Source organism: Choloepus didactylus, chromosome 27, assembly GCF_015220235.1.
Source record: "Choloepus didactylus isolate mChoDid1 chromosome 27, mChoDid1.pri, whole genome shotgun sequence".
In the NCBI taxonomy this organism is placed as follows: Eukaryota; Metazoa; Chordata; class Mammalia; order Pilosa; family Megalonychidae; genus Choloepus; species Choloepus didactylus.
The window spans coordinates 7,876,402-7,890,954 of record NC_051333.1 but is presented as its reverse complement, the minus strand read 5'-3'; the positions used below and the strand labels follow the sequence as shown (position 1 = coordinate 7,890,954).

General features: G+C 51.0%; 2 protein-coding genes across 2 annotated transcripts in view; both read left to right on the top strand.

The window, feature by feature from the left end:
- The window catches only part of PPFIA3 (PTPRF interacting protein alpha 3), a 30,105-nt gene extending 25,157 nt beyond the window's left edge, over positions 1–4,948 (top strand). The window contains exon 30 of the mRNA XM_037818990.1: positions 4,860–4,948. The gene's annotated coding sequence lies outside the window, so the exon portion shown is untranslated. The remainder of the gene's footprint in view (positions 1–4,859) is intronic.
- TRPM4 (transient receptor potential cation channel subfamily M member 4) overlaps positions 568–14,553 on the top strand; it is a 31,197-nt gene continuing 17,211 nt past the window's right edge. Inside the window, 9 exon segments of the mRNA XM_037818997.1 lie at positions 568–723; positions 1,025–1,092; positions 4,860–5,034; positions 5,178–5,358; positions 5,478–5,641; positions 5,791–5,974; positions 9,390–9,451; positions 9,559–9,750; positions 10,005–10,104. Coding sequence (XP_037674925.1) covers positions 700–723; positions 1,025–1,092; positions 4,860–5,034; positions 5,178–5,358; positions 5,478–5,641; positions 5,791–5,974; positions 9,390–9,451; positions 9,559–9,750; positions 10,005–10,104 — 1,150 coding nt within the window. The 5' untranslated portion in view covers positions 568–699.

The following is a 14,553-nucleotide window of genomic DNA, read 5'->3' as shown; positions in this document are numbered from 1 at the left end:
AAGCCTCTGTCTTCCCATCTGACCCTCTATTGTCACCAAGTCTTTGTCTCCCCTCTCTCTGGGTCAGTGCACCCCTCCCCTCTGTTCCATCCCCCTCTCTCTGGGTCCCTGTCCCCCTCTCTCTCTGGGTCCCCGTCCCCCTCTCTCTCTGGGTCTCCGTCCCCCTCTCTCTGGGTCCCTGTCCCCCTCTCTCTCTGGGTCCCTGTCCCCCTCTCTCTGGGTCTCGGTCCCCCTCTCTCTGGGCCCCTGTTCCCCTCTCTCTCTGGGCCCCTGTCCCCCTCTCTCTGGGCCCCTGTCCCCCTCTCTCTCTGGGTCTCCGTCCCCCTCTCTCTGGGTCCCTGTCCCCCCCTCTCTCTGGGTCCCTGTCCCCCTCTCTCTGGGTCTCGGTCCCCCTCTCTCTGGGCCCCTGTCCCCCTCTCTCTCTGGGCCCCTGTTCCCCTCTCTCTCTGGGCCCCTGTCCCCCTCTCTCTGGGTCTCTGTCCCCCTCTCTGAGTCTCCATCCCCCCTCTCTGCTCCTCTCCGTCCCGCAGCCGGGTCCCTCCCCTTTCCCCGCCTCCCGCCGACTGGCCCTGGGATTCCCCGCCCCTGGCTGGGCTGGCAAGTGGCGGATCCGGTTTGTCCTGGGCGTGTCTGGAAGGCGGGGTTCCTGGAAGGAATGTAGGGAGCCGGTGGATTGCTAGCTTGGGTAGCGGCGGCAGGATGGTGGGCACCGAGAAGGAGCAGGTACGGCGGCCGGGTCCCTGGCTGTGCGGGAACAGGGACCTGGGGGTCCAGCCTCCTGGGTCCCCAGGAGAGGAGGGCGCTGGAGACACAGATGCTTGAAGGAGGCGGCTGGGGGCCCGGACTCCTGGGTCCTCGGGGACGCGGAGGAGGGAGGGGGCTGGGGGCTGAAAATCCTGGGTCTGGGGGAGGAGGGCCCTGGGGGTCGCGACTCCTGTGCCCCGGGGGAGGACGCGGGGTGACTTGTGTCCCCTGGAGCCTGAGCTGGATTTCCACCCCCCCCACCTCCCTTTCCTGTCCCCAGAGCTGGATCCCCAAGATCTTCAGGAAGAAGATGTGCACCACGTTCATCGTGGACCCCGCAGAGCCGGGGTGAGCGGTTCGCCCCCGGAGCGCCGGCCCCGCCCACCGCCCCGCCCCTTCCCGCGCTGTCACCGCGGACACCTCCAAGGGCGTCCCCTGCGGGCGCCCGGTTGGAGTCTGCGTAGACACCCCCAAACCCAGTTCTCTCGCTCTGGGTCAGTGTTCAAGTCCCGGGACTCGGTTCCGTTTCTTTCCTTCCCTGCGTCTCTTCTGTGTGTCTCTGTCTCTGTGTCGCCGTCTCTGTCTGCCTGTTTCATTCGTTCGTTCATTCGAGAAACTTTCACCCGGCCGCTCTCAAGGGAGGATAACGGTCGCATGATCGATAGGTGCACAGGACCTGCCAGGGTTCAAATCCCACCTGCGTTGCATGCCTTTTGGGCAAATCATCTCAACTCGACCCATTACGGAGCGTGGCCTGCATGCAGCCCTATCTTCTGCAGTTACTTTGAAAATTAAACAAGCTGACGTTCCTAGTATTTCTGGAGCAGTGCCCGGCACAGAGTCAGCCCCGGGAAATCTCTGCAGTCCCCACTCGCGGGTAGCAATCACTGCAGACGCTTTGCTGGTGACCGCCACACTGCAGGAGCCGCATGGGGGGTTTGCCGCCCTCGAAGGGCCCCAGGTCTTTTCCAAGGTGGTCTCTGAAGTGGGTTCTGGCTTTCTCGTTCTCAAGACCCTCTTGGGGGCGAGTGAGAGGTAGATATTCCTCTTTTGGGCATGTTTTGTTCTGGATGTGTTTTATTAGGGCAGCACAGCTTCTGCAAATTATGGGTAAATAAATAATCAACTATGCATTGATTGGGGGCGAGTGCTCAAAAGCGCTTTGCTGATGGGGGTGTGGTCAGAAACGTTTAGGAACCTCTGGACTGGGTCTCAGAGGCCAGTGGCACCCTGAGAGCCAGGAGGGGGGTGTGTGGCTAAGACTGGGGAGGGGACGCAGAGTGTGACTAATGGTTTCTGGAGGAGGGGACATGGAGGCGACATTTGAAGGATAAGTTGGCTGCAGGTGGGGCGGAGGGAGGAGCGCAGGAAACGATTCCGGGAGGAGGACCACATGTGCAAAGTCCCATCGAATGAGTGTGGTGTGGCCCGAAAACGAAGCAAAGTTCAGGGTGCAAGGAGCATTGTCACCAAAGAGGAGGTAGCGGAGGTGGGTGGGACCAGAACACGCAGGGTCTCAGATGCTCCTCGAGGAGTTGGGGCCTTGTCCTTTGGCGCTGAGGAGCCATGGGAGGGTCAGGGTCAGCTCTGGGGTGTGAAAAGCCTCTCTGGGGCTGCAGGGGATGTATAGGAGTTTGAGAGGCCAGGAAGGAGGCTGGGCCAATGGTCCAGGCCGGAGGCAAAGAGACCTGAGCCAGACCGGGGCTGTGGAAAGAAGGGGTCATGGCTGAGATTCAGGCAGGGCTGGAGCTTGGGGACCGATGGAAGTGGGGGTGAGTGGAGGGGAGGTGAGGATGGCTTCTGGCCATCGCTCTAGCGACTAGGGAGATGGTGGGGCACCCTAGGATCGGGAACTTGGGAGATTGGGGAAATACTGCTGCCTTCTGCGTTACCAGGAGCCCAAAACCGTGCAGGCATCCCGCTGGAGATCCAGGTCTGGGAAAAAAAGGAGAGCTCTGGACTCAGGTCCAAGAGTTGAGAAGCTTAGATGGCAGTGAAGACTGGAGGTAGATGAGACAGCACCGGGCAAAAATGTGTCAAGTCAGGGAGGTTGCAAATTGGCCATTTTAAATTTTGTTTTTGACCTGGAAAAGTATATATATTTTAAGCCTCTATGTGAACGCCTCTAGATAAACATTCACACTTCAAATCATGCTCCCAAAGCGCCACAGGCCGCAGCACGTCCCTGCGTGTTCTCCCTGATGCTGCTTTCTGTTGAGTTACCTGCCTGGCCCTGGGGCTTTGGGTTTGAGAACCCCGGGGAAGCCCCTGGAGTCCTCACTCTGGGGAGCACCTACCTGCAAAGGAGGTGCAGAGGAAGAGAGAACCAGAAATGAGGCAGGGAAGGGGCAGCCGGCGAGGGGAGTCAGGCCAGCCAGGCCGGGAGTGGCCTCCAAGGATGAGCAGGGTCAGATGATTCCTCAATGGAACCATTGTATTTGGGGACATGGAGGTAATCGCTGATCTCATGGAGAACAGTTTTCTTTTCAGGGGCCACAGTGAGGAGGGTGGGAAGCGAGGCACACAGTCTACCAGCACTGTCCGGTAGAACTTTCTGGAACGAGGGCAATGTTCTATATCTGTGCCGTCCAGTATGGCGGCCACTGGCTCTTGAGCACTTGAGATGTGGCTGCCGTGACTGACGACCCGAATTTTATATTTTATTTCATGTTAATTAATTTGAATATTAATAGCCCCACATGGCTTCCCTGTTGGAAGGCAGGAGTTCTAGACCATTCCCTGAAGAAGTTTAGTGAGGATGTAGCTGGAGGTGGATGAAGGGCTCTAGGGAAGGAGTCAAGAAGGGAGAGAGGAGAAAGTGGGTAAACTGAGGCAGGCCAGTGCCCTGGGGTTAGACTCAGGAAGGAAGGCAGGTATGTCCGTTGTAAGTCTCATTCTGCAGGAGCTGGGTGAAGGGTATTCTCTGTTTATTCCACGTGTGTATCATTTAGCCATTCTTTTATTTTCTCCACAGCTCTTGCCAAATCCATGTACCATTTGTGCAATTATTTACATAAAGCCAGTCCTTAAATGGGCTCACTCGCTTTTCGCCAGTGCAGGTCTCCCCGGCTATCTGAATTCTTTCTGGAATCAAGGACCAAAGAGATTTAGATAAATTGCCAAAGAAATTCCTTCATCCTCCAAATCCTTGCTAGTCACTCTTTGGAACTCAGTCACTGATCACATTCAGGCAGGAAGGGAAATTTGTGCACTTATTTAAGAGAAAAAAGTTTTATAAGATCACCATAAATGGAAAACCTATTCCATTTGTCACAAAGAGAAAGAAACAAACTACAAAATACAGATCCGATAAAAGCAAAGCAACCGATCACCTCCCTAGCTGGCTGCTCGGGTTTGGAGCCAAGGCCTGCTTTCGTCTGTTAAAAAGAAAGCACAGCCAAGATATTTTAGCAGCCAGCCACGCCTCTCAACTCAACTTAACCAGGAGAACTGAAAAAGGGATGACTTCCTCACTGTGTTACTCAGGTTATTTGAGGCTGTCTCTGAAGTTTCTACAGAGCCCTTTTTCGGCCTGGGACTGGCAAACAGTCCTGACTTCAGGGCACCCAGTGCTATTTCATTGCCTCACAGTTCTAGAAAGTAGGCTGTATTATTACAGTCTTTTTATTTGAGGAGGAAATTTAGGCTCAGAGAGGGCAAGGCACTTGCCCAAAGCCACACAGCTGTGTTTGCCTCTGGCACCCGGGCACTCTCTTGAGTTACCCTCTGGGTTTTGCTTTTCCCTGTGAATACCATCCCTTTGCACTCGGGGCAGCAGCGACACCCTGGGTGGCTCGCTGCATTTTCCCTTCAGGCCCTGCTGCCGAGGTGGGGCCCTGGAGACCCCTCTCTTTGAGCTTCGTTGAGCCACTGTGGAGTCCTTCAGGCGGAGCAGGGTGATTCTGTCAGAGCCTGGGTCTCTGCCCCCAACCCTCCCAGGGTCTCTGTCCCCCTCTCTCTGGGTCACGCCAAGGTCAGCATGGAGTGTGACTCTCTCTGGGGGTGTGGGGTCAGTGTAGACTGCTCCCCTCAACACAAGTGTAGGTCCTTCCCCGGGATGCTGGGGGTCGGTGGGGACACGCCTGGGGCCCACGCTTCACCTTCCTGACCCCCAGGGGGACCATGTGTCAGTGTGGACGCGCCCGGAGTGTGCACCCGCCCGTGGCCGTGGAGGACGCGTTTGGGGCGGCCGTAGTGACCGTGTGGGATGGCGACACGCACACCACGGAGAAGCCCACGGATGCCTTCGGGGACGTGGACTTCCTGGGCGCCAGCCGCAGGGCCAGCAATGTGAGCCGGGGCTGGGTGGGCCAGCGGGGCTGCGAGCCTGTGGGTGTCCGGGACTCCCCGGCAGAGCCCTGTGCCCCCGTTTGCCCCTCCCTGTCTGTGTCTCTGTCCCTCTCCCCATGTCCTTTCCTTCCGTGTGTCCACAGTTCCTCCGACTCTCTGACCGCACGGATCCGGGGGCAGCTTACAGTCTGGTCACGCGCACGTGGCGCTTCCGGGCCCCAAACCTGGTGGTGTCGGTGCTGGGGGGCTCGGCGGACCCCACCCTCCAGGCCTGGGTGCAGGACCTGCTGCGTCGCGGGCTGGTGCGGGCTGCACAGAGCACAGGTGACCCGGGCCCGGGCGGAGGCGAGGCCGAGTCTCCCCATCCCTCTGGCGTCTCTGCCCCCTCTTGATCTCCCTCCCTCTGTCCCTGGGCGTCGCTGGTTCTCACTCTCCGTCTGCAGGGGCCTGGATTGTCACCGGGGGGCTGCACACCGGCATCGGCCGGCACGTGGGCGTGGCCGTGCGCGACCACCAGATGGCCAGCACGGGGGGCACCAAGGTGGTAGCCATGGGCGTGGCCCCCTGGGGAGTGGTCCGGAACAGGGAGGCCCTCACCAACCCCAAGGTGGGCCCGGGTCCTGGGAAGGAGGGTCTGGGGGCCTGGAATCCGGGGTCTGAGGGAGGAGGGGTCCAGCGTCGGGCCTCCTGGGTCCCTGGGGTCCCTGCTCCTGGCCTTACTGGGGAGACCCCGAGATCTGACCACTCGTCCCCCAGGGCTCGTTCCCCGCGAGGTACCCGTGGCGGGGCGACACCGAGGACGGGGTCCAGTTCCCCCTGGACTACAACTACTCGGCCTTCCTCCTGGTGGACGACGGCACCCATGGGCGCCGGGGCGGCGAGGACCGCTTCCGCCTGAGCTTCGAGGCCCACATCGCGCGGCAGAAGACCGGCGTGGGCGGTGAGTGGGCGCCCCCGGGCCCGGTGGAAGTGGGGGGTCCGTGGCCAGGAAGACTTGCCTGGGATCAAGCCCCTCCTCCCATCACTCGGGGAGCACTTGAAAAGTCTTCACCCCGAGATCTCACACACCTACAGAAACACACACACACGGGGACCCCCGGGTGAATTTTGACAAACTCAGCCCACCCATGCAAGACCCAGAACGTTCCTGCCCCAGCGGCCGTCTCCCCCACCCAGGACTCCCCACCTGTCTGGCTCCTAACGGGGGGAGCCTTTTGGCAGCTTCTGTGCTTCGGATAAATAGAAACAAACATCCTGTCTGCATGGTTTTGACTCCAGCTTCTCACATGCAACCTTATGACTGTGAGATTAGCTTTGTCCCTATCACTGTTCGAGTTGTGCTTTGCAAATAATCTGTGGGTCAAAAAAAGAAAAAGATAAGGAAATTAGAAAATATTTCCAACTGAATGATAATGAAGAGATGCCATATCTACACCTGCGGAGGCAGGTAAAGCAATATTTAGAGGGAAATTCATAGGTTTAGATGCAGATATTGAACAGGAAGAAAGACTGAAAACCAGTGATTTAAGTTTCCATCTTAACAACAACAGCAACAAAAGCTAGAAACACAACAGCAAATTAAACCTAAGGAAAGTAGAAGCAATTGAACAATCAAGACAAAATAGAGACAAAGGGTGCAGTGGAAAAGATCAGTGAAAGCAAAAGGTGCTTCTGTGTAAACATTTCCTGTATTTAAGACATTGTTAACTTCTTAAACTTTATTCCGCATTTTGGCAACTTGGATGTTTTTTAAAAGGGTTTCATATAGTAAAACTGACATTTATGTGTGTGTACAGTGCTATAAATTTTAATGCGTGTATAGATTCACGTAACTGGCATCAGGATACAGTACAGTTCTTTAAACACAGAGGAATTTCCTTGTGCTGCCACTTTGTACCCTTAATTCCTGGCAACCACGGATCTGTTCTCGATCACTATAGTTTTATATTTTCCAGAAGGTTCTATAAATAGAATCATACAGTCCAAACCCTTTTGAGGCCCGCTTCTTTCACTCATCGTAAAGTATTACGGAAACTTTAACGTGTACTCATTAAAACAAATCAAAGCATACAAAGGTATATAAAGAAAATGTTGTCTTCCCAGCTCCAACCCTCCCCCTTTTACTGGGGTAATCCGTGATATACAGTTTGGTGTTTACCTCTCATACCTTTCTCTATGCTTATAAAATCCCGTACAGTTATATTTCCTTCTATATGAGTGTTTGTTTTTCTCTAATTATTTTCTATACTGTATGTATACATATTACACTTTTTCTCGTAACCATCCTTTTAAGGTCCAAACTTCTTTTTCCTTCTCCTCCCTCTAATAGTTGTGTCATATCCTTAGTAATGGATACACCATCATTTTTATTTGATAATTTCCCAATTGATGGAAACTTGAGGTTTAACAGTTTTGGGCACTACAAGCCATACTGAATAAATATTTCTGTATAGACATTCTTATGTAGAGGTGTTTTAAGGTCTATACGATAGATTTCCTAAAATGAGATTGCTGCATGTGAGTTTTAACAGTGTGAGATAACTTGCTAAAAAGTTTGTAGCGGTTTTTATCCCCTGATGTGTGAGAGTGAGTGTCCTTTTCCATCTGGCATCAACCAGCTCTGGATAATCTTGCTTTTAAAATCTGTGCCAACCCTGTGGGTAAAAAGTATTATACTTTTAATTTGATTTTGTATTTATCTAACCACTATTAAAAATCTTTTCTCTCGTTGGCTAATCAGATTTCCTCAATTATGAATTGCCTATTCATATCCTTTGCACGTTTAAAAATTGGGTTATTTCTTGTTTTATCTTTTGGTAGGAATTTTTTTGTGTCCTGCAGCTAGCAATCATTTCACTGTTGTATGTATTACAAAATTAAGAAAGAATTCTGGTGTCTATTGTCATAAAAAAATTCTATCATTTTTACGTGATTGGATTGTTCTGTTTTCCTTTATGTAGCCCCTTGGTTTCCCGTCTCCTTAGAAAAGACCCTCCCACTAAAGCCTGACAAATATTCTCCTAAGTCTTCTTTTAATATCTTATAGTTTTGTATTTAAATCTTTAATCCATCTGGAACTAACTTATATATGTTATTGCTGTAGAGGAATCTAAATTTATAATCTTCCAAATGGGAAGCCATTTTTTCTTCAGGGCCATTTAATGAATAAACCACCCTTTTCCAGCTGAACTGAAATACCCCTTCAGTTATAGATTCAGTGCCTTTTTGTGTTGACACCTGTCTCTGAGACTTTTTCTCTTCCACCTCTCTATTTATTCCTGTGCCAAAACCATGTTTTGATCAAAGCAGTTTAAGGACATATTAATTTGTGTTAGGACAAGATCCCCCTCACTGTTCTTTCTTAAAAATTTCTTGGCTCTTTTCTGACATTTATACTTCCATACGAATTTTATAATTATTTTGTTTATTAAAAAGAAAGAAAGAATGAAAACTCCTCCAAACTTCCTCTCCACTCCAAACTACATTTAATTTATGTGTTAATTTGCGACAGATCAACATGGTGTTTGCTTTTCCATTTATTCAGGCTTTGTATTTAAATAGAGTTTATAAGTTTCCTCCTAAAGATCTCTTACCTTTCCAGATAAATTTGTTCCTAGGTATTTTGTAATTGTTATCAAAACATGACTATGACACATATTACTAGTTTGGAGAAAAGTTTTGGCTTTTTTTTAAATTTTTGTGTATTTTTCTTGTATCAATCTTCTTATCAAATTCTCTTATTGATATTTTTTATTTTTGTATTTTTAGTGGAATCTCTCCAACTTTCAGGGAATATAAATCATATTGTTTCAAATAGATGCCTTTGTCTCTTCCAGTTGTGAAAAAAATTGGTGTTCATTCCAATTATTTCGATTTTTGTATAATTATATTAGCTAAAAACTCCAGGATAAGCGTGTTTCTTGTTTTACTGGAAACAGAGTTAGCATGAAACCATTTCATATTTTGCTTTGGGGCGTTGTCAAATGTCCTTATCGTGTTTGAGTAGTTCCTTCTGTTCCTATTTTCTTCATTTCGTATTTGCACTTTGACCCCTCCTCCTGGGCAGTAAATCGATTACAGGGTTGACTCATGTCATAAGTGAAGACCTCAGTTAGGGACCCTCGAGTCCAGGCCCCCAGCCCCCTCCTGCCTGGGGAAGTAAAGCATCAGTGTCCTCAAAAGGTGGCGCCTCCCAAAGGGCTCAAAGAAATGACAATTCCCGTGAGCCTGAGAGGGGCTCCCCGGAAGTGCGGTTCTCTCCCACCTCCAGGCTGACAGCAGGTGGTCCGGGATATTCTGGAAGCCCCCTCTAAGACCCCCAGGTACTCAAGCCCCTGATTCTCTTCTCTCCCCAGGGACTGGAATTGACATCCCTGTCCTGCTCCTCCTGATTGATGGGGACGAGAAGATGCTGAAGGTACGGGGACAGGAGGTCGAGGCCTGAGAGGGGAGGGGGCTGGGGGCCCTGCCTCCCGGTGGGGGGTACCTGCCTTCCCTGACCCGATTCTCCCCCTTCTCCTGCAGCGGATCGAGGATGCCACCCAGGCCCAGCTCCCCTGCCTCTTGGTGGCTGGGTCTGGGGGTGCTGCAGACTGCCTGGCAGAGACCCTGGAAGACACGCTGGCCCCAGGGAGTGGGGGGGCCAGGCGGGGTGAAGCCCAAGATCGGATTAGGCGTTTCTTCCCCAAGGGGGACCCCGAGGTCCTGCAGGCCCAGGTATGACCCCAGGAGCCCAACTTGAGATCCTGAGACGGGGATCTCGGCTCCTGGGTCCTGAGAAATGAGGGTCCAGGATCTTAGAGAGGATGGAGTTGGGGACTTGGACTTTGGGGACTGAGGTAGGAGGTGGATGGGGACCTGCACCCCAGGTTCTGGGGGTAGAGTGTCCTGGGCGCCCTTACTGCAAGGCCCTGGAGGGGAATGTTCTCCTGAGTTCGTGTCGGGAGGATGCAGGATCGGGTGCCCGGCAGGTGGAGAGGATCGTGAGTCGGAAGGAGCTGCTGACGGTCTACTCCTCTGAGGATGGGCCCGAGGAATTCGAGACCATTGTTTTGAAGGCACTTGTGAAAGGTGAGGCTTGGATCCCCGTCCTGGTTTCCCGGCTGCCAACACCAATACTGTACAACGGGTTCAATGGGTCGATCGAACCGCAGGAATTGACTGGCTCGGGGTTTCGGAGGCTGGAAGGCTTGCTTTTTCCTGGGGTCAGTATCTTCGGGGCTCCTTGGCTTCTCCGCCCACGGCGATGCACATGGCAGCATCTTCTCTTTCCTCCTCCGGGTTCTGAGGACTTCCGGCTTCTGGCTCTTCTGTGCCTTCTCTGTGTCCAGTTTCCTTTGCTTGTAAGGACTTCGGTCGTTGGATTAAGGCTCACCCTCATTCGGTTTGGCTGCCTTCACTACTGACTTCTTCAAAGATCCTTCTTAAAAATAGGTTCACACCCCCAGGGCCAGGGTTGGGACATGAGTCAACCCCCAGCAATCCCCACGTTTCCTTTCTCTCTGAGCTCAACCTTGCATTCCTTTCCGGGGCTGGGTACTTTACCCATCCTCTCTAATCTAAAGTCTGGGCCCCCTTTTGTCTCTCTCCTTATATCTTTTATCTCTGCATTTCTCAGGGTGTGGCATGGTTCTCTTTGGACAGTTTTCTCCAGATGCTTTCATTACATTCCAACATCAACTTTCCTTTCTTGGATCCATCCATCCATCCATCTATGAAGCTACTCATTTATCCACCCACTGTTTCTTTTCTTTCCTTTTTTAACTTTCAAAGTATGATTTACAAGTAGTTAGCAAATTTCAAAGAATGTTATGGTTACATTCCATAGTTTCAGTTATTTCCTGACTGTGAAATATAAGATATATACAGAAAGGTGATAGCTTCCAAAGTACAATTTAACAAGTGGCTATAGAGCAAATTTCAAAGAATGTTATGGGTTACACTTCCACCATTTCTGTTATTTCCTTCTAACTATTGTAATACCCTAGCATCTAAACTATAAAGATCCAGTATTCATAATCCTTTGTTAAATCCTATCTTGATAGTTGCTACCCCTTCCTCTAGTTTAATCACTTTCTTGATCTTCAGGGGTGTCTAGGCAGTGACCACCCTAACTTGTTCATGTTGAAAAGGGTGTCAACATTATGAGGAAGGGGCTGCATCTGGTTGATGTTCCTAAAGAGGCTGTTGCTTCTGAGTTTTAGCACTTGCCTGGCATAGGGACACCCGCTCTTTATTTTATCCATCTAGTCAGCTAGCAAGCATCCTTCTACCCATCCATCCATCCATCCATCTACTGACAGTTGCATCTTGCATCCATCCATCCATCCATCCATCCACCCACCACCCACTTATCCTTCCATTTATACTTTCCTCCAATATGTGTTAAGCACTGAGGGGCGGGGAGCAGAGATGAACCAAAGTGCCACCCCCAGTGAGGAACTCCTGGTATTTCACTAGAAATGGCTGCTGAGAGGAATGAATGTTGAAAACCAAGACAGGCTCACCCGGCAGAGGCTGGGGATGGGACTCATTTATTCATTCAACAAACATGAAAATGGCCTTAATCCTAGAATAGCCTTGGCTTCAGAGATTATAGCAGACCCATTTCTTTCTGTCAAGGTCCCCAGATCCACATGGGACTATTTGGATATAACTTTAAGTAAAATTTAAGACAAAATGTGGGGAGGCTCACTATATGTAGGGACACGCTGAAAGGAGGAGGTGGTGTATAATTGGGCCTTGAAGAGTCAGTGGATTTTGGACTCAGTAATATGGGGAGGGAGATAAGTAGTAAGTAGGATTCTGGGGGTTCTGGGGGATATGGACAGAGAGGGTCGTTTCTGACAGTAGAAGAGTTATACAGGGAAAATGAACACTTAGATTAAAACTCACACGAGGCATAGGGGCAGTATATAGTGCCCCAATTGTAGCTTCCATGTCCTGGGGTGTGGCAAGAAGAGCAGTGACTTTGGACTTTGCAATCAGGCCAAGCTGAATTTGAATGCCAGCTTGGCCCCTTCTGTACTGTGTGACCTTGGGAAAGCAACCTTCCCTCTCTGAGCTTTAGTTTCTCACTTTGAAAAATGGAGATAATACTTTGTACGAGTGGTGTGAGTCTCAGGGGTAGTGTATGAACAGTGCCTGGTCCCCAGTGGGAGTCCAATAAATGGGAGCTTTCCTTAATAAGATTCCGCTTTCTGTGGGGACACACCCTGAAATATCTGACAGTAAGTGGGCAAATCTGATTCACTTTACAGAAGTTAACTCATCGGCCTCCTGGGAGAAAGCACAGCGGGTGTGTAAGATGTGGTTTGAGGGGGTGGTGTGTGGGCCTGTGGCCCGGAAAAGCAGGAGAGACTGCACACCGCTGGGGAAACTGGAGATGACAGGAAACGGGCATAGTGAGGAACGTGTTGGTGGATGGTGTTTCAGCAGGCAAGGAAGAAGTGGGGAAGGAGCGAAGACTCTTTGAGAGGCTGGGATGGACCAGACATTGCCAAGCAGTATTTCTGCCACTTGGGTAAGAGGCCCAGGTACCCAGGAGATCCAGGACACCTGAAGGGAGTGTTGGAAACGAGGCCATGAGGGGCCAGAGGGCCGGGGACTGATGGGCTCTGGCATGTGGGGGGAAGGAAGGGGCCGCCGACAGCCCCTGGGCTCTGGCTGGCTGCGTGGAGGGGACAGTGGGGCCCTCCCTGAGATGGGGAACCCAGGGGAGAAATGTGGGGAGAAGGCACTGAGCTCAGTGTGGGACACGGAAAGCATGAAGGGCTGGGGGAGCTCCAGGTGATAACTGGCGCCCTGTTGAGGCAGGAGAGCTAGCGAGAGATTAGAAATCATTTTCTGTCATTTTTTTTTGGAGCTCTGAGCAAATTCAGGGTAGAGTCATAGAATCTCAGAAGAGCCCACTCTGAATTTGCCTCTAAGTTTTTAAAAAGAAATACAGAGCTGTATCGTCTGACGAGATACCGCCTCTCTCTGGGCTTCTGGTTCCTCAACTGTCCATCTTAGAGGTTGCATGGGTGAGGCTGGGCAGCTTTTTCCTACAGTTGATATTATGGACGCAAGCACCATCGTCATGCCCACTTTATAGATGGAGAAACTGAGGTTCCCAAGGCCAGTGGCTTGCCTGCAGGGGCTCAGTTGGCAGTGGTGAAGCTGGGTTGGGAATGCATGTCTACCTTCTCCAGAGCCCATTGTTTATCTCCACTCCATCAGATTGCCTTGCTCTGGGACATCCATTTTTGGAACAACCCCAGTGAGATGAATTTGCTTCAGAGAAAGAGGCAGAGCAAGTGAAGGTAGAAGGAAAACCAAACTCCACTGCACAACATGTGCTCTGAGACCCAACTATGTCCGAGCTTTCCTTTACACCCTCTTGAATTCACTCGATGCTTCCGGAATTTTCCTTCTGCTGTTGACTGTACATGTTTGGATCCATTAAATTTGGATCCATTAAATTGACATCTTATTCTTCCTTGTTCTTTTTAGTGACCTCCAGGGTCTTCTGGAATCCCTCTAATTTCGTTTTGTTTTGTTTTGTTTTGTTTTAACCTTATGTTCTCCTGCCATTGCCTCTTTCCTCTCAAGTTGCAGAGTGACTTGCATTTTCCGTCATATCCTCTGCTTTCCTAATGCCAGGCCTTTGCTTAAGCCATTCCCGCTGCCTCAAAGTTTCTTTTCCCACCTTCGACGCCCACCTCCGAATCCTACTAGTCTGTCAAAAGCTCCAGCCACGCACCTGTCGTCTAGAGGCCTTGCCCTCTCCATGCCACTGCAACTATCACCTCCTCTGGGACCAAATCACCTTTGCCCATCTCGAGGGCCCCGATGACTCTGAGGGTAGTTATTTGTGTGTGGAACGTATTTCTCCCAGAAGAATGAGCTCTTGGAAGGCAGTGACTGTATCAGATTTTTCTCTCCACTCCACCCATTGCCTCGTCCGTAACTAACATCAATGCATGTTCAAGGAATAAATGATTCTCTTTTCTCCTTTTCGGGGGCTCTAAACCACTGGTCTGCTCTCTGGCCCTGAGCTGAGGAACCTTATGCCTGCGATAACCCGACTTTACTTAAAGACCCAGACTGCCCGTTCCGGTTTGCAAATGCTGCCGTTATGCAAAATGCCAGAAATGGATTGGCTTTTATAAAGGGGGTTTATTAGGTTACAATTTTACAGTTCTAAGGCCATCAAAGTGTCCAAATTAAGGCATCAACAAGAGGATATCTTCAGTGAAGGAAGGCCGACACGGCGGGAAAATCTGTCAGCTGGGAAGGCACGTGGCTGGCGTCCGTTGCTTCTTTTCTCCGATGTTCTGGTTTCAAAATGGCTTTCTCCTAAATGTCTCTGGGCTTGTCTCTTAGCTTCTCTGGAACAAACTTGGGGCTAGCCTCTCCAAACATCTCCATGCATCTGCTTTCAACGGCCATCTGCTTCCAAGCTTCTCCCCAAAAGTCTCTCTCAGCTGCTCTTGGGGCGTTTTGTCCTCTTCTAGCTTCTCGGGAGCAAACCTGGGC